This window comes from Marmota monax, unplaced genomic scaffold, assembly GCF_021218885.2.
Source record: "Marmota monax isolate L192 unplaced genomic scaffold, Marmota_monax_Labrador192_F-V1.1 WCK01_AAM20220418_F8-fsc00180, whole genome shotgun sequence".
NCBI classification, from domain to species: Eukaryota; Metazoa; Chordata; class Mammalia; order Rodentia; family Sciuridae; genus Marmota; species Marmota monax.
Genome location: NW_026693881.1, coordinates 3,417,450 through 3,442,653, shown reverse-complemented (window position 1 = coordinate 3,442,653; position 25,204 = coordinate 3,417,450). Strand labels below are relative to the sequence as shown.

The window sequence follows — 25,204 nt, the reverse complement described above, 5'->3', positions numbered from 1 at the left end:
ACACACACAATTTGTCTGTTCATCTAGCCTAGGTTGTTTCTGTTTTGTGGCTACTGGTTTGCAGTGATCATGAGAATGCTAATTATCTCTGTGACCTGCTGGTTTTGTTTGCATTGGAGACATAACTAGCAAAGGGTTTGCTGGTTTATATGACAGTACTGTTTTTAATTTTTTATGTAAACTGTTGTGTTCCATACTGGCTACATCAATTTCCATTCCCACCAACTGTGCAGAAGGGCTCCCTTGTCTCCATACCCTTATGAATACTTACCTTTTTAAATCATAACCATCTGAATAGGCATATGGTGATATTATGGTTTTGATTTGTTTTTTCCTGATGCATAGTGATGTTGAGCATCCTTTTATATACCTGTTGGCCATTTTTATGTCTTCATTTAAGAAACATCTATTCAAGTCCTTAATTCATTTTTTTAAATCAGGTTTAGGTCTTTTGCTTGTTTGCCTTTGCTTTTGTTTTGAGACATGTGAGTTCTTCATATAGTTTGAATACTAATCCATTTCCAGATACACAGTTTGCAAGTATTCTCCACATCTATAGACTACTTTTTCATTTTGTTGATTACTTTCTTTGCTGTGCAGAAGCTTATGGGTTTAATATAGTACTATTTATTTCATAGTCTGAAATTTTTGTATGATATTCAAAAAATCAATATGCAGACCAGTGTCAAGAATATTTCTCCTGTGTCTTTGGCTATGAATTTCATTGTTTCCGGTCTTGTATTTAGGTCTTTTGTCCATTTTGAGTTGATTTTTGTGTCTGGTGTAAGATAAGCATCCAGTTATTCTGTTGCATGTGGATATTCAGTCTTCCCCCTACCATTTATTGAAGAGATTGCTCTTTCCCCCGATTGATTGTTCTTGGTGTGTTTGTCAAAAATCATTTGACTGTATATGTTTCAGTTTATTTCTGGGTTTGCCATTCTTCTCTGTTAGTCTATGTGTCTGTTTTTAAGCTGTTCACATACTCGTTTTATTATAATAGCTTTGCAATGTAATTTGAAATCAGGATGTGAGATGCCTCTGACCTTCTTTCTCTTTCTTAAAATTGCTTTGGCTGTTTCAGGGTCTCCTGTGTTTCTTTACAAATTGTAGAATTTTGTTTCTTCTTCTGTGAAGAATGCTGTTGGAATTTTGGCAGGGAATGTTTTGAATTTGTATATTGCTTTCAGCAGTTTAGACATTTTAACAATATTAATTCCTCCAACCATGAGTATAGCGTATCTTTCCACTTGGTTTTTCTTTCATTAATGTTTTATAATTTTCAGTGCACAGATCCTTCACTTCCTATGTTAAACTTATTCCTAAGTATTTTATTTTCTTTGATGTTACCATAAATGGGATTATGATGATTATTATGATTTTCTTTTATATTATTATAAATGGGATAAATGATGTTATCATAAATAAATTTTTTTTGAGTCAGTTTGCTCTTGATGTACAGAAAAGCAACTTTTATGGAAGACTAAAACAGGATATCAAGGTTGAGGCCAGCCTTGGCAACTTAGCAAGATATTGTCTCAAAATAAAAAAAGACTGGGCATGTAGCTCAGTAGTAAAGTATCTCTGAGTTCAATCCCTAGTACAAGAAGAAGAAGCAGAAAAAAGGAACTTTTTCTATGTTGATTACATATTCTGTCATTTTACTGAATTTTTTAATTTCAACATTTTTATGGAGTTGGGGGATTTTCATTTTCTACATACAGGATCATGTCATCTGCAAAGAGGAAAAATTTAATTTTTCCTTTTAAATTTGAAGGACTTTTACGTTGTTGTCTTGTCTGATTGCTCTTGCAAGTACTTCCAATGCTATGTTGAATAGAAGTGGTGATAGTGGGTATCCCCTGCCATGTACCAGATCTTAGAGGAAAAAGATTTCAGATTTTCCCATTGATTATGTCAGCTCTGGGCTTTTTATGAATGGCCACTTGTGGAAATTATTATGTTGTGGAAATTTCCTTCTATAATTAATTTTTTAAAAGATTTTATCAAGAAAGGATATTGAATTTTGCCAAGTGCTAGCATGTCAATTGAAATTATCATGTGGCTTTTAATCTTTCATTCTGTTAGATATGTTGCACTGATTTGCATATATTAAATTAGACTTGCATATTAGGAGTAAATCCTAGTTGGTCCTAATGAATAATCTTGTCAATGTATGGTTGAATTTGATTTTCTAGTATTTCATTAAGAATTTTTACATCAATGTTCATCAAAGATATTGGCATATGGTTTTCTTATATTGCCTTTGCCTTATATCAAGGTGATGCTGGCCTCATCAAATGTGTTTGCAAGTATGCTCTCTTACTTTTTTTTTTGGAGGAATTTAAGAAGTATTGATGTTAGGGCCAGGTGCAGTGGCTCACATCTATAATCCCTGTGGCTCAGGAGGCTGAGATAAGAGAACTATGAGTTCAAAGCCAGCCTCAGCAATGGCAAGGTGCTAAGCAATTCAGTGAGACCCTGTCTCTAAATAAAATACAAAATAGGGTGGGGATGTGGTTCAGTGGTTGAATGCCCCTGAGTTGAATCCCTGGTACCCCCTCACCCAGCGAAAAAAGAAGTATTGATGTTAGGACCTTGGGTGTTCCAGGGTAGACTGACACCCAGTCTTCAGCATCCACCCACGCAGTTGCTCAAATGCTGGGCAGGCCACGCTCCACTGCCTGGTGGTAGCACAGCAGCCCTGGCCAACCCCAAGACTTCATGCATACAGCGTACCCCTCTGGCCCTAAAGCTGCTCTCCTTCAACTCACCTATGTTCCTATAGACCACAAGAGACAGAGGAGGTAGTTTGATGCTTGCTGGATGACCTACTTCAACAAACAGAGGTACCAGACACAAATGCCTGGGAATTGTATAAAAGGATGAACTCACTTGTTGGCTGTGATCTGGTTCCAGAACCCAAAATCATTGTGGGCATTTAGTCAGTTAAATGATTTTTCCTAGTGCTGCTCGTATCTTAGAGCTTGTTAAGGATAAAACAGGACCTCATGGGGAAATCTACCCCTCTCCTATCCAGGAACTGAGACTAACTGTAAATGAACTGGGAATCTCTACGCTAGAGGAAATGGCTTTATTGGTATTGCTACTTGATTGCAAACCACCACCTCCAAATGTTGATAACATACTACCTTATTTGAACAAGTTTTTCTTCATTGACTGTTAAATCATGTAATGGTAACTTGGACTTTAATTAAAAGGAATGAGTTTGAACTGGAATAGAAAGGGGAGGGAGACAGGGTGAAGGTTTAGTTCAGTAGTAGAGTGTTTGCCTAGTATGCTCCATCCCCAGCACTAAGAAAGAGAGAAAGTATTCATATTCATTGAGTCTTTGGTACAGTGCAGCCATCAAACCACCTGGTCCTGGACTTTTTCCCACATTTTTTATTGCTGCATTTTAATTATACATAATGGTGAGATTCATTGTTACATATTCATTCATGCACACAATATAACACCATAAGTTAAAAAAATTTATTTAGTTGTAGATAGACACAATACCTTTATTTATTTATTATGTGATGCTGAGGATCAAACCCAGTGCCTCACAAAAGTGCTCTACCACTGAGCCACAGCCCAGCTCCTATATGACATTATAATTTGACCACTATCATTCCCCAGTGTTTCCCCTTTCCCTTCTCTCTTCCCACCCCAGGGCAGCCTTTCCTCCACTCTGTTCATCTCCCTTCAGTTCTCATGACGTCCTCACCACCCCAAATTTTTGTTTTCCTCTTGACTTTTTGAGTTTGGCTTGCTTCCCTTCACATAATGTTCTCAAGTTATTAGGAAGTTGTTGATGATTACTTTAGTCTCTTTATTAATGTCCAGTTCATGCTTCCATATCTTCCTGATTAAATCTTGGCATGTTCTATTTTTCTAGGAATTTATTCATCTCTTCTAGGTTTTCCAATTTAATGAGCACATAATTGTTAATAATAGTCCCTTCAGTTCTTTTTATTTCTGAGGCATCCGTTTGAATATCTCCACTTTCATTTCTGATTTTATATTTGAGTCTTCTCTGTATTTTTATATTTTTCCTAAATGTTTTGTCAGTTTTATTTATTCTCTCAAAAGAGCCAACTCTTAGTTGCTTTTTACTTTTATATTTTTTCTCAGTTTCACTTATTTCACTCTGATCTTTATAATCTTCCTTCTGCCAACTTTGGATTTAGGTTGTTCTTTTTCTAGTTCTTTGAAGTGTAATGTTAGGCTATTTATTTTAAATGTTGCTTTTTTAAAATGTAGGTATTTATTTACATCTCCCTTAGTATTGCTTTTATTGTATCTCATAGGTTTTGATATGTTGATTCCATTTTAGTTTGCCTCAAGATGTTTTTTAATTTCCCTTTTGATTGATCTATCACTTGTTCAGGAAGGAGTAGGTAGTTAATTTTCACATACTTGAACTTTCCAAAATTCCTATTGTTAATTAGTATTTTTATACCATTCTGGTCAGAAATGATACTTGATGTGACTTAAATCTTTTAAAAATTTTGTTGAGATATGTTTCAAGTCCTAGCATGCTCTATCCTGGGGGATGTTCCACATGCCCTTGAGGGGAATATGTATTTTGCTGCTAATGGTTGGAATGTTCTGTGTTTGTCTCGTAGGTCCTCTTTAAAATGTAGTTCAAACCCAATGTTTCCATATTAATTTTCTGTCTGACTGAAAGAGAGAACCATCTACCCATTGTTGAGAGTAGGGCTGGGGTTATGGCTCAGCAGTAGAGTGCTCACAGCATGAGGGGCTGGGTTCGAGCCTCAGCACCACATAAAAATAAATAAATAAATGAAGGTATTATATCCAACTACAACTAAAAATATTTTTTTAAAAAAAGAAAGTAACGTGTTGAAGACCCCTACTATCATTGTACTGCCATTTCTCCATATTCATGAGTACTTACTTTATGTATTTAGGTGCACCAATGTTGGGTTCATGTGTATTTACAATTGTTATGTGGTCTTATTCAGTTGGTCCCCTTATCATTTTATAATGATTTCTTTAACCCCTGTGACAGACTTTTGCTTAAAGTCTGTTTTGTCTGATGTAAGTATAGCTGCCCCTGTGCTTTGATTACTGTTTGCATGGAGATCTTTTGCTGTCTCCTCACTTTCAGGCTATGTATATCCTGTACTGTGTTCTTAGTCATTTTTATTTCCTTGGCACCTGTTCTGAATCCAGCCCGGACTTCTTCCTACAAGAAGCAGTACTTGGTCACTCTTGACAGTTTCCAGCTGTCCACCCTCTCAGTTCCTCAGTGTGGTCGACCCTGTACTCTGCCTTGTACAGCTGCCTCTGGTGACCACCTTCCTGTGGTACACTGGGTGCAGCCTACTTGACTCCTCCCACTGACCTGACACCCTGCATAGAAATGACTGCCTCCTGTTTAACACAGCGGTTAGCACTCTCCATGGGAAATCTGCGTGGGTGATTGCCTGGGCCCAGTAAAGCCTAGGCCCACAGGTCTGTCCTCCCATTCATTCTCAGTCTCCTTCATTCATTCCCCTCCCTCTTTGCCATTGTTTTCAGGACTAAGATCTGAGATTCTGGGGTGCACCCTAGGAAGTGAGGTCCGAGGAGAAATGTACCTGCTGTGACTCAGAAGGACAGGGCATAGAAGCACATGGGTTTGAAGAGGTGCTGTGGAGGCTTGCAGAACACAGCATGATAGCAATTCAGTTCACATGGCTATGGGGGCTGTTGGGCAGCTCAGGCCCAGGGCTCAGCACTGATGCATACTCCAGGATGGTGGGATGCCACAGTACCAAGCTCACAGAAGTAGGGTGCACTGTCACAGAACTTGTGAAAATAAAACTAGCATGAATGACTTTTTTCCTTGTTTGCAATTTCATAGGTAGGGTATTTGTTCTTACCATAGATATAGGTAGGGTATTTGTTCTTATCATGGATAGAACACATAAAACTGTGTTCCTTATTGAGAACTTCCACCTTGTTACTTAAGGAAGCGCTTGATGGCTTCCCTTTGGCATATCTGAATTGCATGATAAGGCAATTGCTAAGGTTTGAATGCTTCTCCCCTCTGAAACTCATGAGTGAGATTGGTGCACATAAACAGTGAGTTTGGGCCTCTCCAGCCTCTTTCCCTTTCTGACTCTTTTGCCCTGTGAAAAACTCGGGTCCCGCTGCCTCTCCTACAGTATGCAGCATTCACAGCACTACCCTCACCAGACATCAGACCTGCTGGTACTTTCATCTGGAACTTCTCAGGGTCTAGAACTCCAGAAATAAATTTCTATTCTTTATAATTTAGTCTCAGCTATTCTGTTGCAGCAGCACAACTCAGGCTAAGACAGTAGTGATCCATCCATACTCTATTCAACATCATTCTGCAAATCTTAGCCACTGGACTAAGGTAAAAAGAAAGACATAACATTCTACAGTCATACAGGAATAAACAAAATGGACTTTTGTTTTCAGGAAAAAATTTTTTTTGTTTGTAGAAAATGTCCAACCTAAGCCGGATGCAGTAGCACATGCCTGTAATCCCAGTGGCTCAGGAGGCTGAGGCAGGAGGATCATGAGTTCAAAGCCAGCCTCAGAAAAAGCAGGTGCTAAGCAAGTCAATGAGACCCTGTCTCTAAATAAAATACAAAATAGGACTGGGGTGTAGCTCAGTAGTCGAGTGCCCCTGAGTTCAATCCCTGAAACCCCCCCAAAAAAAAAGAAAAAAAGAAAAGAAAATGTCCAACCTAGAAAAGAAAGAAAACTTTAGTGAGTATAAATTAGCAGGATATGGCCAATACACAAAAGCCACTTCTATTCCTATATACCCGAAATGAACAAATGGAATTTGACACTTTTAAAAAATCTATAATCACAAAAAAAAAGGAGAAAGGAGGGAGAAAAAAGAAGAAAAGACTCATGTACAAACCTATCAAAATAAGTGTGGGAAATGTGTACTGAAAATTATAAAGCTCAGGTGAAAGAAATCAAAGATGGACATGAGATACACTCACAGATACACTACACAGTTTTCATGAACTGAAATATTAAATATTAAGATGCCAATTCTCCCAAATTTCAGCAGCTGTCCTTGCAGATATCAGTATGCATTCAAAGGCAAAGGAAATAGAAATTGAAAACAATTCTAAAGAAAAAGGAGCAAAATTGGAGGATTTATGATACCATATTCCACATCTTTCTATAAAATTTCTATAAAATCTGAACAGTATACCTGCAGAAGAATAGGCATATAAGGCAATTTAAAGGCATGATTTTTAAGTGAATTGAAATTTTGTTTTTCTTTATATCTATTTTATTTATTTATTTATTTATTTTTATGTGGTGTTGGAATCGAACCCAGTGCCTCACATGTGTGAGGCAAATGCTTTACCACTGAGCTATAACTCCAGCCCTGTAAATTAAAATTTTCAAGAAACATATGTGAACGCCACATTACACTGGCTTTTTATAATTGTCAAAAATTGCAAACTAACAGCTATCCTGGATGGATGAATAAACACTAGGAAATTAGTGAGTGAAAGTTTAAGAAGAAACGGGGTGTTTAATGGCCTTAGAATGTCTCACTGCAAATATCTATTACCTTGGCGGCACTGCACCTACACTGGCAGCCCCCATTTTGGAGCAGAGCTTTGTGGGCATTGGCAAAGTCAGTGGCATCAGGGGCAACTGCCTGGAAAGGAGGGGAGTAGTTTTTAGTAGTTATTTAGAAGCATTTGTTTACTTTAAAAACTTAAGAAATTCTAACATTTAACTTGGGCACAGTGGTGCATGCCTTATAACCTCAGCTACTCTGGAAATTTAGACAGAAGGGGCTCACAAGCTTGAGACCAGCCAGGGAAGCTTAGTGATACTGTGTCTCAAATTTTTAAAAAGGGCCAGTGATGTAGTTCAGAAAGAGAACACTCCTGGATTCAGTACCCAGTACCAGTACACACACACACACACACACACACACACATATTTAGAATTTTAAAATGTTTACCTTAGAAATTGCTTTTAATTGGTTATAGCTTTAACCTTTGTAAAAATAATTTATTATAATGGTAGTGCCATGGACATGTCCTTACGTTCTTCCAGTGCCTACCTGTTGTAAGGAGGATAGAGCTGGCTCTGATACATGCTATATTCTTTCTTTCTCTTCCTGGTCCTGAGTTTTACTGCAACAGCAGCAGGCAAGTTAAATATTGAGTCATTTTCAGGACTTTTCTGGTCATTGCAAGTTTTTAATTCAAGTGAAAGTTGGAATCGTTCATTAGGTTAAACAAAAGATGTCAACAAAGAAAAATTAACACATAGAAGTCTTAGAATGCTGATTGGAATTTTTTAAATTATACTATTTCATCTGATATTTATTGAAGTTTTATTAATGTCAACACTAAAATTTTGTACCTTGATTCATATAAATTACACTAACTGGTAAAAATAATTGTCTTTTTCTTGCTAATCAAAACTCATTCATGTTTATCATTGCCAAATAAAATCACCTGTCATGAAGTATCAATGATGAAAACTGCACACACACATGTGTATTAGTAAAAAGGATGTCATAAAATATATCCAGAGGTTTCTAACATGATTCCTAATTTCAGAGGTGTGCATATATAAGATTTAGGCAAGTTTTTCCTCCAAGATGTGCATAATTTGTATACTGTTTTCTTTTGTAGGATTTTGTATACTTTCAGGTATGATGTAATATCAATGGGGTTACTTAAGGATCATAGGTACTATTCCTGTATTTAAAACAATGGACTCCATTTTCTAGGATTTGTTACATTTTACAGCTTTCTTTTTATTATTATTATTATTATTATTGGTTGTTCAAAACATTACAAAGCTCTTTTTTTTTAAAGAAAGAGTGAGGGAGAGGGAGAGAGAGAGAGAATTTTAATATTTATTTTTTAGTATTTGGCAGACACAACATCTTTGTTTGTATGTGGTGCTGAGGATCAAACCGGGGCCGCACGCATGCCAGGCGAGCGCACTACCGCTTGAGCCACATCCCCAGCCCCCATTACAAAGCTCTTGACATATCATATTATAGCTTTCTTTACTCAAAAAAGTTATTTATATTTGTTTTCTCTTGGCAGCTCGAGTTCAAAGGCACACTTGTAACATGATAGTCCACGTTTTATAAACTTTATAATAATTTTTTTTCAAACACAGAAAATAGTAAAATGAGAGCCAATTCCAAAAAGACAAACGCCGAATGTTTTCCCTGATATAAGGTGACTGACTCATAGTAGGGTAGGGAGGGGGAGCATGGGAGGAATAGACAAACTCTAGATAGGGCAGAGGGGTGGGAGGGGAAGGGAAGGCACTGGGGATCCGCAATAATGGTGGAATGTGATGGACATCATTATCAAAAGTACACATATGAAGATATGAATTGGTGTGAATAAGCTTTATATACAGAGATATGAAAAATTGTGTTCTATATGTGTTATAAGAATTGTAATGTATTCCGCTGTCATGTACTTTAAAAAATAAAATCAATTAAAAAAGAGAGAAAATAGTAAAATGAGAATACCCATATTCTAAAGGTGGATTTTTCCCCCTCTTCTTTGGAAGTGTCTGATATTAAACCCAGGACCTCAGACTTGCTAAACATACACATTACCACCAAGTTATATTCTCAGCTCTAGAGGTAGAAAGTCATGTCTTGCCTTTTCCAGTTGTTATTTTATTAAAAGTCACAATTGTATAGTACAACACAAAGCACTTAAACATGCAGTTCTTTAATAATGTGTAAAATTACCTACGTGATCCCAATAAACGAAAGTCATGGCAACTTTCCTCGATATTTCTAATGTCCAGGCCATTTGCTAATTTCCCCAGTTGTTCCCAACTAAAGTTTCTAGCTCCTCTTTTCTGCAACTAAATGAGATCAAGGACTCCACACTGTATGTGCCACTAGGACAGCAATTCCGTATAACCTCTGGGGCTGTGGCAGAACCTGGATTTCTGGTATCAGGATAGACTGTCTGTAACAGGTTGTCCCCAACTAAACCTTCCAAAGGAAAATAAAAATCCTAAGCATGACACCTGGATTGTGGCCTTATGGGAAGTGTAGTCCGCATGGTGCCGAGCAGCCTTCTGGGTGTGGGCTGCCTCCGCGCGTGCGCAGAAGCACGGGCTGGCCTACAGCCGCCGCGTCTCTTCGCTCGGCCAAGCGTCGGGCGCGCGCCTCGGCGAGTCCTCCGGAGCCGCGTGGGGCCACGTGCTCGTGTCCGGCGCGCCCTCGCGGTGCGAGCCAGGCCCGGCCTCCTACCCTTGACCTGGGCCGGCCCGGGGATGTCGCCGCATCCAGAAGCCCTCCCGGATTGCGGGGCAGCGGGCGCTGCGGGCCGCTGCGGGGACGGTGAGTGCGCGGGGCGCTGTGCCCTCCACCGCGAGCCCGCGGTGCCGGCCGGAGACCGCCTGGGGCCAGCCCTGGGCCGCGCCCTCCGACGGCACCCCGCGCCTGCCCGGGCCGGTTGGAAGAAGTGCACGGAACTGGAACGGAAAACGTGGAGCGTTCCACCCTTAAGCAGCTATTTTTTTTTTCCAGTTTTCTATTAGTTTTCAATCGATATGAGTAATGTTAGTAAAATGGTCACATGAATTTTAACTTTTTCAGCCCTCGATAAAAGAAGACACATTTAGGATGAATTAATAGGAAAAAGGACTCACAGTCACCCAGTGGAAGAGGGGATATTCGCACGTGGCGGTCGTGGCCTCACAGACTCGGGAGGTGCTGTCTGCCCTTGCGTCCTGCGCTGTCCGGGTTCCAGACCCGTGTCCTGGGTGGGCTTCGCCTGCTGGCCTAATGACACACTTCGGGAGGGCAGTACGAACCTGACCAGACCCCTAACGACTATGTCCTTACCCCCAGGTCATCCTTCTCAGTTCTCAACTCTCTTCCAAGAGCGACAGAAAATGAACCTATCTCAGGTGAGTTTTTAATCAACAACCTTTGTGTCGTGGATTTATAGTATTTAAGGGTCTGTCAATGTGGAAAAGTAAAAATGAGAATGGACCAGAACCTTTCAGATAGGATATAGAAAAACTCATGAAAACACAGCAGAGTTTGTGTGTAGAAAGTGCAGATCCTCTGATTCAGATTTTGCAAAGTGCTGCTGCCATTTTCATTCTGACCTTTCTCATATCCATAGCTGACAGTATTTGTTTAAAGATTTGTCTTTAGGAGAGACTTAAGCCAGACTGAACCCTTGCGGAATCTAAACTTAATAAAATTGAGAAAAGTGTCTTTGTTGGTCTTCATGTAAGTGATAGTAAAAAAATCTTCCCAATAACAGCCCTGAGGTAATGCAGTGTATTGCTTCTCCTTTTCCCTCACTGTTAGTAGAATACCTTGGACCAAGTTGGGATTTTGTTAAAACAATTTTTCAGATGACTAAAACAAGTTGAGGTTGACAGTTTGTCAACGAAGGGAGATAAGATGCATGATGTAGGCTCAGTTGATCAAAGGGGGAGAGGTGAAGAGGATGATGTCAGCCCTAAAGAATGGGTGGTACTATAGCTGTTACAAAGCGTGGAGGTTCTTAACCTTTTAAGAGCAGGCTAAGGAAGGTATGTCCTAATCTATTGTTTTTGTTGCTATAACAAAATACCTGAAATTGGGTAATTTATAAAGAGGTCTTTGGGCTCTCAGCGCTATAAGCCCAAGGTCATGGATACTGCATCCACTTGGCTCTGTTCTTGGGTCTCTTGGTAGAAGGGCAGTGGGCTGTGACAGAGAGAAGAGGATGTCAGGCTTCTCCTACAATATCACCCTCTTCAGGAACTATATTAATTCTTCATGAGGCTATTTCTCCCTATTAAATGATTGATATCTGGGTTTACTTCTTGGTTCTCAGTTCTACCAGGTGGATCCACGTGACTGTATTTATGCCACTATCACACTATCTAAATTACTAAGAAAATACAAGTCTTCCAGCTTTTTTTTTTTCAAGATTGTTTTGACTATTTAGGGTTCCTTGAAAATTCTATGAATTTGAGGATTGACATTCTGCCAAAATGCCTTTGGAATATGGATACAGATTTCATTGAATTGTAAATCACTCATAGGAAAATTGCCATCTTAATATAAATCTTCCAATTATGCACATAGAATGCCCTTTCATTTATTAGGTTTTTAATTCTTTCAAAAATGTTTTCTAGTGTTCATGCACTAGAATAAATTCTTAATGTATTCCTAAATGTTTGATTATATTTTATTCTATTGTAAATAGAAGTATTTTCTTAAATTGTTCATTGTATAGAGATGCAAATTATTTTTGTGTATTCTTTAGTATCCTACAATTCCTCTGAATTTAATAAGCAACATTAACAATTTTTGTGGATTCTTCAATATTATCTATATTAAATCATTTGGTATATGAATAGAGAGATTTACTTTTTTTCTTTCCAATTTGAATGACTTTTTTCTTCCTTTCTTGCCTATTTAAGATGGCTAGGTCTTCTAGTGCACTGAATAGAAATGATTAAAGCTTGCCTTCTTTGTCTTTTTCCTCATCTTTAGGGGAAACATTCTGTCTTTTGGCCCCATGTTTGGTGTTAACATCAGTTTCTCATAAATGTTTCTTATTATGTTGAGGAAGTTCCCTTCTGTTCCTACTGTGTTGTTTGCAAAGATTATCATGTGGTATATTTCCTTTATTCTATCAATGTGATGTATTACATTGATTTTCTTATGGCAAGTCACATTGCAGTTATGCAGCAAATTATACTTACTGTATGTTGTGTCCCAATAAACCCATTATACATTGAAAATGTGATATCATAAGTCCAAATTGCCCGTAATACACTAATTTAGTGAACATCAAAGCTTAGCCTAGGCTACCTTAAGCATGCTCAGAACATTCACACCTTGGACAAAAATCATCTAACACAAAGTCTGTGTTATATACTAAAATACAATTTCTACAGCATGTAAATCACTTTCCCATCATGAAGTTAAAACAGACAAGTCAGGCCACTGTATATAGAGGAACATTTGTCATCCTTTTTATTATGCTGGTATTATGTTGAAGTCTTTTACACCTATATACATAAGTGATGTTGATCTATAGTTTTCTTATGTCTGGCTTTAGTTCAAGGTAACTGAATAGATTGAATTAGGATGTGTTTCCCTTTTATTTTGGGGAGAATTAGAGAAGTGTTATAATCCATTCTTTAAATAATTTGGTAGATTTACCAGTGAAGCCATTTGGTTTGGGGCTTTCTGTTTGGGAGAATTTTAATTACTGAAAGGTCTCTCCAGATTTATTTATTTGTCTTTTTCTATATCACTGAGACATGTTTTCTATTTTGTTTTTTGAGTAAGCAAAATATGTGATTATGTCTGTGTTCCAATAAAACTTTATTTACAAAAAAAGTACTGGTAGTGGTGATGATGTTTTTCTTCATTTATAAAAAGAAACAGATGATGAGCTAGATTTGGCTTTTGAATTGTAAGTTGATGATTCCTATTCTATGTCCTTGTTAGTTCTTTCAATCTGCTTTTCTGTATTACTGGAAGAGTTCTATTAATATCACTAATTGCCTTTTTATCATTTTTTAGCCTTTTTTTTATATATATAAGCAATTCCCTGTTATCCTCAGTTGTAATGTTCTATTAAAGTCACCATAAATACTGAATTAGTAAAATACTGAACCATGACTAAGGAGGGATATACAGGGTTTGGTTCCTGCAAATCTCTGGTCACATTTTCTTAAGCCAGTCAATATGTAATCTTGTCATGTTTCTGTTTAAAGACATTTTATTTAATAATATTGTTGATTTATAAACATTGGGCTAACAGCCAACAGCACACCATAGCTAAGGCCTGAACAAAGCTTACCTAGCTCAAATGTTTTCTCCATGGAGCATATCCAATCCTTCCTATCTTAAGAACACTAGACAGTCCATCAATATCACACAAGTAGGCTATATTAGGCAGCTTTTTGTCTCTGTAACCAAAATATCCAATAAGAACATCTCAGAGGCAAAAAAGTTTGACTCACAGTTCCAGAGGTTTAGTCCATGGTCTACCAACCCCATTGCTCTGGGCCCAAGTGAGGCTGAACGTCGTGATGGAAGGATGTGGTGGAGGAGCACTTCCATTCATGGCAGCCAGGAAGCAGAGAGGTTGAAGTAGAGTCCACGGGAGAGAGGTACCCTTCCAGGGCATGTCCCCAGTGACCATTTCCTCCAGCCGTTCCCTGTCTACCTCTACACCTAGTCAGTCCATTCAAACTAGGATGAACTGAGTAGGTTTATGGCTTTCATAATCTCATCATTTCACCTCAATATTCTTATATTAACACAGGAGTTTCGGGGGACACCTTATCTCCAAACCATAGCAGAGGCCATTTTTAAAAAGTGAAATCATTGAGAAAAAGCACAAAAATGCAAATAATGTGGAACTAAATAAACTAAGAAAGGGATACTTGTTTACAGTTTCAGTGAAGCAGATGAAGTACCTCCACCCTTGCCATGACTAAGCTTCTCCTCTTGTCATGTCAGCAGGATGTCTGCAGAGGTTATTGTGGTTGGTAGTTACCTCTTTCTTGTAAATGCCAGGTTTGTACACAAAAGGTGTGACAGAGTTAGTTTGCAAACATGTAAAAAATATATATATTTCTATTTTCTTAATTAAAAACTTGTGAAACCTGTGTCTGGTCTAGGGGATGGAATAGAGAGCATTTGTCATGTGAACCTCCAACACCCCCCTACTCCCCTCCAGCTGAGTATAAAGTTCAAAAGTCTTACAAAATCTTTGTTCAGAGGAAGAATTCTTAGACGAGCCACCTCTGAATCCTGTGGTCAATAAACCTGATTCCTGAAAATTCCTCATTATCTAGCTTCTTCTGTCCCACTTCATCAGAACTAAAATAAAAGGCCAAAAAACATCATTTTATTCAGCCTCACCTGGGGAAACTCAAATTTTGTGTTATTTTACAGATGACCAAGAGTGACCACAGATAACTATGAATATTCATTTTGAGGTTACTAATAAACCTAAGTGAAGGATTGAGTTCACAATTACATAATTTGTGAATAATAACAATTTTTTGTATTTGAAAGCTCTATTTTCTAGTGCATACCTGTTTATGTTTGTTATTATATATCCTGTTGAAAGGATCATTTTATCATTCTAGGTTGTTACTTGTCAACTTTTATCATGCTTTCTTACCTTATAATCTACTTTTCTCTATACTAATATAACCACATCAACTTTCTTTTGGCAAATGATTAAATGACAGTTTTTTTATCCTTTTAATTTCAATCTACCTATTTCTTTTTTTTAAAGCTTTTTTTTTTTTTAACACAATACCTTTATTTTGTTTGTTTATTTATTTTTATGTGGCGTTGAGGACCGAACCCAGGGCCTCACACATGCTAGGCGAGCGCTCTACCGCTGAGCCACAGCCTCAGCTCCCTATTTCTTTTTATAGAAAATGTTTTCTTTGTTGTTGCTTTTGTGCTGATTATTTTTCCTTAAATCAGATTTTTTGGTGTAGAGATTAGCAAATTTTCCTATAAATTATCAGGTAGTAAATATTTTCACTATCAACAATTGCAAGTCTCTGATGGTATTTTACATCTTCTGACTATCAAAAATAATTTAAAATGCCAAAATATTACTAACATCTATTGGTAGTTCATGTTTATGACTTAAAAATATATACACATGAATTATTATGTTTTTACTAATCGAGTAACTTCAAAGAATGAGATAATATCAAATTCAGAATAGACTTTGTTTATAGTCATTTTAACCTCTTTATAGTAAATATAATAAGAATCATTTTTATGAGTATTTTCTATGTCTGTTTCTAATTCTGGACCTTACAGATGAAACAAAATGTGTTGTTCCAGGCCTCAGTGTCATTCCGCGACGTGACTGTGGAACTCACCCAGGAGGAGTGGCAGCACATGGGTCCTGCTCAGAGGACCCTGTACAGAGAGGTGATGCTGGAGAACTACAGCCACCTTGTCTCTCTGGGTGAGCATATAAGCCTAACTTACCCTCGCAATGCCGGGAGAAGGCACTTCCTTTTTACTTACCATCATGTATGAACACCTAGCAAGTTTCATGTTATTTAGGATTTTCATTCAAGAATCCAAAGTAACTGAACTTTTAAGAGTACCACAGAGAATGTGTTGTCAGCTTTCAGTGATAAATTCAAATGTCACTTTGAGGATTCTGCTCCTGAAGCTATACCTTCTTCCACTTTTGGAAAACAGAATGCTCATGTATCTGGCCTAAGCCCTCAATTGTTCCATATTCATAGGGTACTGCATTTTCAAACCAGAGGTGGTCCTCAAGTTGGAGCAAGGAGAAGTACCTTGGTTCTCAGAGGAGGAAAGTTCAAACCAAAATGACCCAGGTGAGTTACTGAACAGATCTGTTTGCAGTAGTTATACTCCAGACGGTCAGTTTACAAGTGAACACCTTTGTATCATGAAACTTTTATTAAAAGATCAAAGTTGTAAAAACAATTAATCAAAAGGAAATGATTAATAAATCTGACTCCATTAAAGTTTAAAACTTCGTTTTAAAATATATCTTTTAAAAGGGTAAAAGACCACAGAATAGCAGAATTGGAATATAGTGAAAGTAACCTAGACAGAGTAAGCTTCCTGAAAATGTAAAGGATTTCCATAAATCAATGTGAGAAGAGGGAGACAACACAATTGAAAAATGGGCATAAGGACTAGGGCAGGGGCTCAGCGGTAGCACACTTGCCTGACATATTTAGGCATTGGGTTCAATTCTCAGCACCGCATATAAATAAATAATATAAAAGGTCTATCAACAATTAAAAATATATATATATTAAGAAAAATGGGCATAAGACTTTTAACAGAAAATATTTATTTTAGATTTATTTATTTATTTATTTATTTATTTATGGTGGTGCTGGGGATTGAACCCAGGGCCTTGTGCATTAGCGGCAAGTACTCTACCAACTGAGCTACATCCCCAGCTCAGAACAGGAAATTTTTAAAGGGTCAGTAAATCTGAAAATTTATCACATTATTTTTTATAGACTGCAAAGTGAAATAAGAGATGTAAGATAAGATTGCCAAATCTGGCTATACCAAGTCCTGGTGGGGATATGAATTATGAGAGACCAGTATTCATAGATTGGAAGTGTAAACTTGTAAAATTATTGTGAAGTCAGGAACATGTCACCTAGTCTGGTTATGTTTTGCTTACATTATAAGCAAGCAAGCCCTTTGATCTCTGTATACCCTACCAAATGTATAATTGTATTCTCTAGTATATGTAATAATATTAATGGGAGTATTGTTTATATTTGCTGAAATTTGGCTCATTAGCCACCAGGTGGAGAAATAGCTGTATTTTTTAAGGAAAAATTATGTAGCCACATGAAATTCTGTGCAATGATTATAAAGATTAACCCAACAAATTATCAATACATACATATCACTGTAATGTTACACATGAAAGTTTCATGCACTTATGTATTATTCCATGCCATGATAGCTTTTTTTGCTTTGACCAAAATATCTGATATGAACAACCTAAGGACAGATTTATTTTGGCTCAGTTTCAGAGGTTGACAGACTGCATTGCTGTGGGCCTGAGGTGAAGCAGAACATCAGGGTGGAAGGGTCTGGCAGAAGCAAAGCTGTTCACCTCATGGCAGCTGGGAAGGAAATCAGAGAGTGGAATGAGCTAAGTTTTAAGAAATACCCCTCTAGGGCTTAGCCCAGTGACTTACTGCCTATGGTTTCCACCACCTCTCAGTAGTCCATTCAGCTACCAGTGAGTTAATCCCCTGATGAGATCAGAGCATTTATGATCTGATCACTCCCCCAAAGCCCCTTTTTGAACATTTCTCTGTTGGGAAGCAAGCCTTCAACATATGAGCCTTGGGGGAAATTCCAGTCTAACCTATGATACTTAGTTTTAATGGGTGGAACATAAGTGACAAGTTACATATTTTGCAATATAAATTATCAAGACAATCATTTAGAATACATAAAAAATCTGGACCTTTCTTATGATTTCTCTTCCATGATTTCTCATTTAAAATTGAACTCGTGTGTCACATTGAAATGTGGAAACTCAGGATGGAGTCATCTTCGCTTATTGTTGTGTTATGACAAAATTAATAAAAGATGAGAGCCAAAATGGAACTGTGAATCTAATTAAGTTGCAAGAATGGATTTTCTTTTAATCAATTTATATATTGCAGGGCTAGGGCTGTAGCTCAGTGGTAGAGGGCCTGCCTAGCATATTTGAACCTCAGCACCACATAAAAATAAATAAAGGTCTTGTGTCTATCTATAATTTTAAAAAAATTACATATATACACACACACATATATAATTCATATATTGCTTGTATTTCTGTGAATCATAACTGTAAGAAAGCTAAAAACTTTTTCATAATCATATGGAAATTGGTGCTGTTATACATTTACTATTGAAAAGTTGATGGAAATGAGTGATATCCAATTGGAAGAATTTAAACAATATAGTTCATTGTAGTCTAGGTAATATCTGCACCTAGCCTGCAATTTACTTCCCAAACCAAACTTTTTCCATATTGAGTCTATTTCATGTATATTATCCCAATTTTTAATACTCTAATGAAGTTTATAGTCTTTGTTGTATTCATTCTATTCTCCACTTTTTCTGAAGCCTAGTAACCACCCCTGTGAGACTATTTTCTATTTCCTTTCCTTTCTTTTATGTACTTAGGAAATACTCATTTACTACAAATAGTATTCGTAAACAGTTTCCTCTCCCGTTTGCTCTATATTAATATTATTGTTAAAAGGAGAGTTGGTTGCACATACACATATATTTGAATTATTAGGTTTTGAGAACTCAATAAAACAGACTATGTGTATAAATCCTACTCATAAGAAGTATTTACTTCATGTGTTCAATTTTTCTTGTTTTAGAAAATTACAAAGTTGATGACTTGATCAAGAGGAACAAGAAAATCAAAGACAAACACTTAAAACAGATAATATTCATCAAAAGTAAAACATTGACTAGAGAGAGAGAGGAAATTTGGGAGAAACCATTTACCCAGCATACAGCTCCAATTTGTTCAGCAAAACTGTCCTGCAGATGTAAATCATGGGGAGTGAATTTTCAAAATATTTCTGAATTTGTCCAAAATAATAAAAACTGTTCAACAAAGAAAACAGATTGCCATAATGTATGTGAGAATTTGCCTTTCAAAATTAAGTTTGGCAGAACTCATACTGGAGAGAACTTTTATGAATACAATAAAAACATGCAAGCCCTCAGTTATAAGGAAACTCTTGATCATAAGAAGTTTCAAACATTGGAGCAAGATCTTGAAGGTAATAAGATGGGAAAAACCTGTGAGAAAGCTGACTTTGTTACACATAAGAGTGTTCACAAAGAAGAAAATTCCTGTAAAGGTGGTGGTGAATGTAGGAAAAACCTTCATAAGATAACTCTTTTTGACCATAGACAAATTAACACCAGGGAGAAACCCCTATGTCTTCACCAGTGTGGAAAGTCTTCCTTTGAGAAGTCAGCCCTGGAGGAACACAATAAATTTAACACTGCTATGAAGTATCGTGAACCTAATGCCCTTAGACATTATTTCAGCAAGCAGTCAAACCTCATTCAGCCTCAGAGAACTGTCGCAGGAGAGAATCCATCAGTATGTATCGACAGAATACACACTGGGGATAAATCCTTTGAATATGAAAATAAGAGGTCTTATCAGACACTAACCTGCAAAGTAAAGCAGAGAACTCACTCTGACATGAAACCCTATAGATGTAGTGAATGTGGGAAATCCTTTTGTCAGAAAGGCCATCTCATTCAGCACCAGAGAACTCACACAGGAGAGAAACCATTTGAATGTAATGAATGTGGAAAAACTTTCTCCCAAAAGTCCCACCTCAATACACATCAAAGAATTCACACAGCAGAGAAACCCTATAAGTGTAATGAATGTGGGAAGACATTTGTCCAAAAGTCAACCCTCAGGGGACATCTGAGAATCCACACAGGAGAGAAACCCTATGAATGTATTGAGTGTGGGAAAACTTTTGTTCAGAAGTCGACCCTCAGAGATCATCACAGAATTCACACAGGGGAGAAATCCTTTCATTGTAATGAATGTGGAAAAACTTTTGGCCAGAAATGTAACCTTAGAATACATCAAAGAACTCATAGTGGGGAGAAGACATACCAGTGTAATGAATGTGAAAAATCCTTCTGGCGCAAAGATCATCTCATTCAACATCAGAAAACTCACACAGGAGAGAAACCATTTCAGTGTAATGAGTGTGGGAAAACCTTTGCCCGGACATCAACTCTCAGAGTGCATCAGAGAATTCATACTGGGGAGAAACCATTTAAATGTAATGAGTGTGGGAAAAAGTTTGTACGGAAAGCAATCCTTTGTGATCATCAGAGAATTCATACAGGGGAGAAACCCTTTCAGTGTAATAAATGTGGGAAGACGTTTGGGCAGAAATCAAACCTCAGAATACATCAGAGAATTCACAGTGGGGAGAAAGCTTATGAGTGCAGTGAGTATGGGAAAGTGTATAAGTCAACTCTATGTCAGAGAACTCAGGGAGGAAGGAAACTCTATTGATAACTATGGAAAATATTTCTGACAAAGACGGATATGACAACAGAAGATATCCAGGAAATTCAATTGGAAATACACACACGCTAATAGTTCCAGAAATTAACCCCTACAGTACAACTGTTTACATAAGGAAAAAAACATGTGGATGTCAGCATAGGAAGAGTTCTGTCTAGAAGGCAACGCTAAGATATATCAAAGAATTCACACAGACTTCTGTTTTTTCAGAGGACAATACAAAGTCCTTTTGAATGAAGTCATACCCTTTTAGATAATTCATGCATCAGTCTGTTAATCTGTTCAACAATAAGTTTCATTTTTCTTTAAGGAACACAGCTAGTCCAAATTTTCTGAACTTCCCTTTCACCTAAGAGGGATTTGTGATAGGCTGCTGGAATGTGAATGCCTGTGATGTATGCTGTAACCAGATCTTACAAATCAGAAGTCTTCCTGAGAAGCTTCCAGGGACCTGTAAGAATAAAATGAATGATTTCTGGGTTGTCATGCCTTAATGTGGCATAGCCCAAGGTTAGAAAGTCCAGCATGCCTGAATAAATTGATAAGAGAAAAGTTGTCTTCCATATCTTTGCTGGTGAAAAATATTTTGAGCAAAATTTAGACTTTATTCTATTGAACTTTTGCATGTCTTGATGTATTTGTTTCTACATCTAGTTTAGCTCTCACCCTGTTAGGAAGGCAGAATATGGGTATGTAAACCAAGTCTAAGTCAGCCAGAGGACACCAGCATCATCAGAAGACTACTGGGTTGAGGAGTCTCTCAAGGATGATGAGAGAATTCATACAAAAGTCATCCTTTCCATATAATGAAGTAGATGGTATCACTTGGTACAGTGTATTAGATGAACCTAAAGTGTTGGGAGAGGAATTTTTGTTGGTTGATTTGGGTTGAATGGTGAGCAGCCACCATACAGCTCAAAGGAACTATTTCTTGTTGAATGGCATAAAACTACTTTCTTCAGTCCTATACCACAGCCACAGCTTCTTTAAAGAGTAAGGTTTCCTTATCAGGGCTGGAAACTTGAGTATTCTAGGGTGATGTCTGGGAAGGGAAAAGACTCAAATGTTTATGGCTTTATTGGATACAAGTGCCCAAGTCAACAACTTGCCAATTCTGATGGAGGTAGGGGCTCCTAGATTTAGCTAATGTGGTTCGGAAGGGAAACAAAAGTAACTTGGTGGATGGAACTGTTTAGGTCAGTGCAATCAATATACTGTGGTTACTTCTATATCTCAAAGTGTAGTAGTGCTGGGGATGTAGCACAGTGATGAGGTGCTTGCCTAGCATGTGTGAGACCCTTGGTTCAATCCCCATTGCCAAAAAACAAAATAAGAATCAATATGGTATATGCTCTATTTCCCACAAGTCATACAAGGAATTCCCCCAGTCAGGAAGAATGGAATGTGGAGAAGAAAATCAGCTCTTAGCTTACTCTTGGGCTCTTTTACACAGTGGAAACCTTTGGCTTCAGTAGAGGCCTCTGCTTTAAATTCCAGTTTTGGGGTATGTCATCTTGGATTCAACAACTAACAAAATGAAGATAGCCCAGCAAGCCTCAACTAGCAGAATGAAAACTGTTGAAACTGCAGATTCATAGGTCCACAGTGTCTAGCTGTACATGAAACAATAGCAGGCTTTTGTTAAAAGAGAACTTTATCTCCTCCTTTGTTACCTGAAACAAAATTTCTGGCTTAGTAGGACCCTCAGTTTGTGGAGGTCAATCTAACTGGGCCTTGTTGGCTAACTTGAAAGCACTAGAATGCTGTATCTGCTTAAATTTGTCTTCATATACTCCAAAATGAAAGTGGTCACTCCTCAGTGAACAGATCACAAGGATTTCACAACACTATCCAGTATTTCATTTCATAAACCGTGGCCTTACTCTTGGGCTTTTTTACACAGTGCATTCTGATTGACCCTTGAGCTCTTGCTGTGGCCTAGCTATTATAAATTCCAATTAGAAACTATATACAGATTAAAGGCCCTCTGTGGTGTTCTGAACTGTGGGAGAAAACAGCTGCCGAGCACCCACAGTGTGCTTCACTAGATGCCCATGATTAAACTGTTCTCTAGTGACGCTCAAGTGGAAGCAAGCTGCCGATCCAGTGCTCTCTCTTCAGATGTTGCCACCTGTGTCCATCATTGTGCTGGTATGTGAAAACATTCTGTGTCTCCACTGGGCACAAAAGTCTGTATATATCCCACATCTCTATAGGTGTCATTTGATGTAAGGATTTACCCATTTTTTCCTTCTGAATGAATAGACAATATTCCGTATACCATTTGGTTAGATAACATCTTTCTCACTGATTTTTTTCTTTTTCAAAAAAAAATTATTTTTATATATGACAGCAGAATGCATTACAGTTCTTATTACACATATAGAGCACAATTTTTCATATCTCTATACAAAGTATATTCACACCAATTCGTGTCTTCATACATGTACTTTGGATAATAATGACCATCACATTCCACCATGATTTCTAACCCCCTGCCTCCTCCCTTCCCCTCCCACCCCTCTGCCCTATCTAGAGTTCATCTATTCCTCCTATACTCCCCCTCCCTACCCCACTATGAATCAGTCTTCTTATATCAAAGAAAACACTCAGCATTTGGTTTTTTGGGATTGGCTGACTTCACTTAGCATTATCTCCTCCAACTTCCTCCATTTACCTGTGAAATGCCATGATTTTTTATGTCTTCACATATGAAATTGTTAGTTGTAAAGATATTGCATGTTTATCACCCTTACATTTGGTTTATCATTCCCTGTATTCTGTTATTTCAGTAAGATATCTTGTTCGAACTGGGATGGCACATACCTCATGAGCCAGAATACCCAATATTTCTGGTCTGATACTGAAGGATATTTGAATCAAGTTTGAAAAATGAGAATTCTAGGACTTTAGAAATGGACATCATTGACCTGTGATATTGTGACGGAGTGGCCAGCAGCCTTGCCAAGGAAATGCATCTGCAAAATAAGATAAGGTTACACATGAAGAGAAGCAGACAGGACAGGGAGATTGGTAGGTAGAGCTATAGTCCCCGAGAAGCAAAATACCATGTTTGCTCTTTATAAGAGTGCTAGAAATAAGGTCTTTCATTCTTTAAACTGTTGGGTTTTGCTTAGACATTTTCTTTAAAAAGATATATAAAATCATCTCCTTCTCTTCTCCCTTTTAAATAGAATATTTTAAGATCATGATTGGGTTTGCTGTTCAGAATTATGTACTCCCCAACCCCTAGATGGAACTAAGTCATCCAAGTGGCCAGGTAATGAAAGTCCCATGACTGGGAACTTAGGCCTTATCTGATGTCCCTTTTACACATAACACACCACCAATTAGAGATCATGGTCTGTGTTCTCATCTTGACTCTTCCTTTCCTCTCCCTTCCTGGCTGATCTTAACAAGTTGTAGTGTTATCCCATAAGATGGGTAGGACCTCACCTAGTAAACCTAGAGATGTTTATTTCTTTGCCCACCTTATGATTTTAAAAAACCTCCATGAGGACAGGAAATTGGGGGGGGGGCTATGATGTCTTATGCACATGAAACAGTCCCTTGATATATGAGACACTTGGAAATCTTTCTTGAAGATAGTTGCCAAAGGGAAATATGAACCTCTTTGATACTGTAAATTCTTTTTCATTAATTATTTTTTTTAAAAAAGTGTTACAATAAGGTCTGCATTCAACAACTTCTGTTTTAGATATTTTCTGCATTTACTAAATTAAAATTGGTTTTAGTATTCAGAACTAAGAGTACTATTCTGATCTTTGTTGCACAAAACTTTTTAGTGAACTTAAAGATTCCCAATTCAAAGGTTTTTTTCTCTATATCAGTTTATTATTATTATTAGCAGAATAGACTACAGTCTTCTTTATTTAGTTCGCTTTCACACAAATATTTTAGAGAGGTATACAAGCAATTTTGCAAAACAATTATAAAGGCAAAATCATACTTTCTAAGGTCAACCAAATCGATTAGGGGGAAAAAAAAACCTGCTGGAAATTATCCCGTTAGTCCATTTTAAGAGTAGTTCCCTCATTTTTACTTCTCAAATCATTGCCCTAAATGGTGAAAAGTTTTTATTTTTCAATTTTCTCAAGTTGGAGATTAACTCTTCAGAGAGAAGTCTGACCAGAAGAAGGGCCATAACATTTGGCCTGCTTTCCTTTTTATCTCCTATAGTTTCTCATATTGAATGTCTCCTGTAGACCAGAAGGAATTTTTTTCTCTCCGCCCACCACAGCAGCTTTAGACTTTTTTTTTATTAGCGACACATGACATTACAATGATCTTGGCAATTCATACAATTGAATCATTGGGGTATAATTTCTCATTTTTCTAATAGTACAGATTGCAGAATCACACTGGTCATAGAGTCACCTATATACATATAGCAATCATGATGTCTATTCTGCTGCCCTTCCTGTCCCCCTACTCCTCCCCTCCCCTCCCATCATTTCTCTCAATCTAATGTGACATACTTTTTTTTTCTTTTTCTCCTCACAAATTCATACATGTATTCTGTATAATGATGAGGGTCTCCTTCCATCTTC

At 37.5% G+C, this 25,204-nt stretch overlaps 1 protein-coding gene across 10 annotated transcripts in view; it reads left to right on the top strand.

Moving 5' to 3' along the window:
• Nucleotides 1-24,117, top strand: part of Znf510 (zinc finger protein 510) — a 54,907-nt gene extending 30,790 nt beyond the window's left edge. The window contains exons 1-6 of one of the 10 annotated variants that reach the window (XM_046462783.2): nt 10,149-10,363; nt 10,622-10,735; nt 10,877-10,935; nt 15,869-15,995; nt 16,285-16,380; nt 18,934-24,116. In XM_046462783.2, the coding sequence (XP_046318739.1) occupies nt 10,921-10,935; nt 15,869-15,995; nt 16,285-16,380; nt 18,934-20,621 (1,926 nt within the window). In that variant the 5' untranslated portion in view covers nt 10,149-10,363; nt 10,622-10,735; nt 10,877-10,920 and the 3' untranslated portion in view covers nt 20,622-24,116. Of the gene's footprint in view, nt 1-4,937; nt 4,948-10,148; nt 10,364-10,621; nt 10,936-15,844; nt 15,996-16,284; nt 16,381-18,933 lie in introns of those variants that run through there. The other 9 variants (XM_046462781.2, XM_046462784.2, XM_046462782.2 and 6 more) reach the window with 9 other exon arrangements.
• The last annotated feature ends 1,087 nt before the right edge of the window (nt 24,118-25,204 follow it).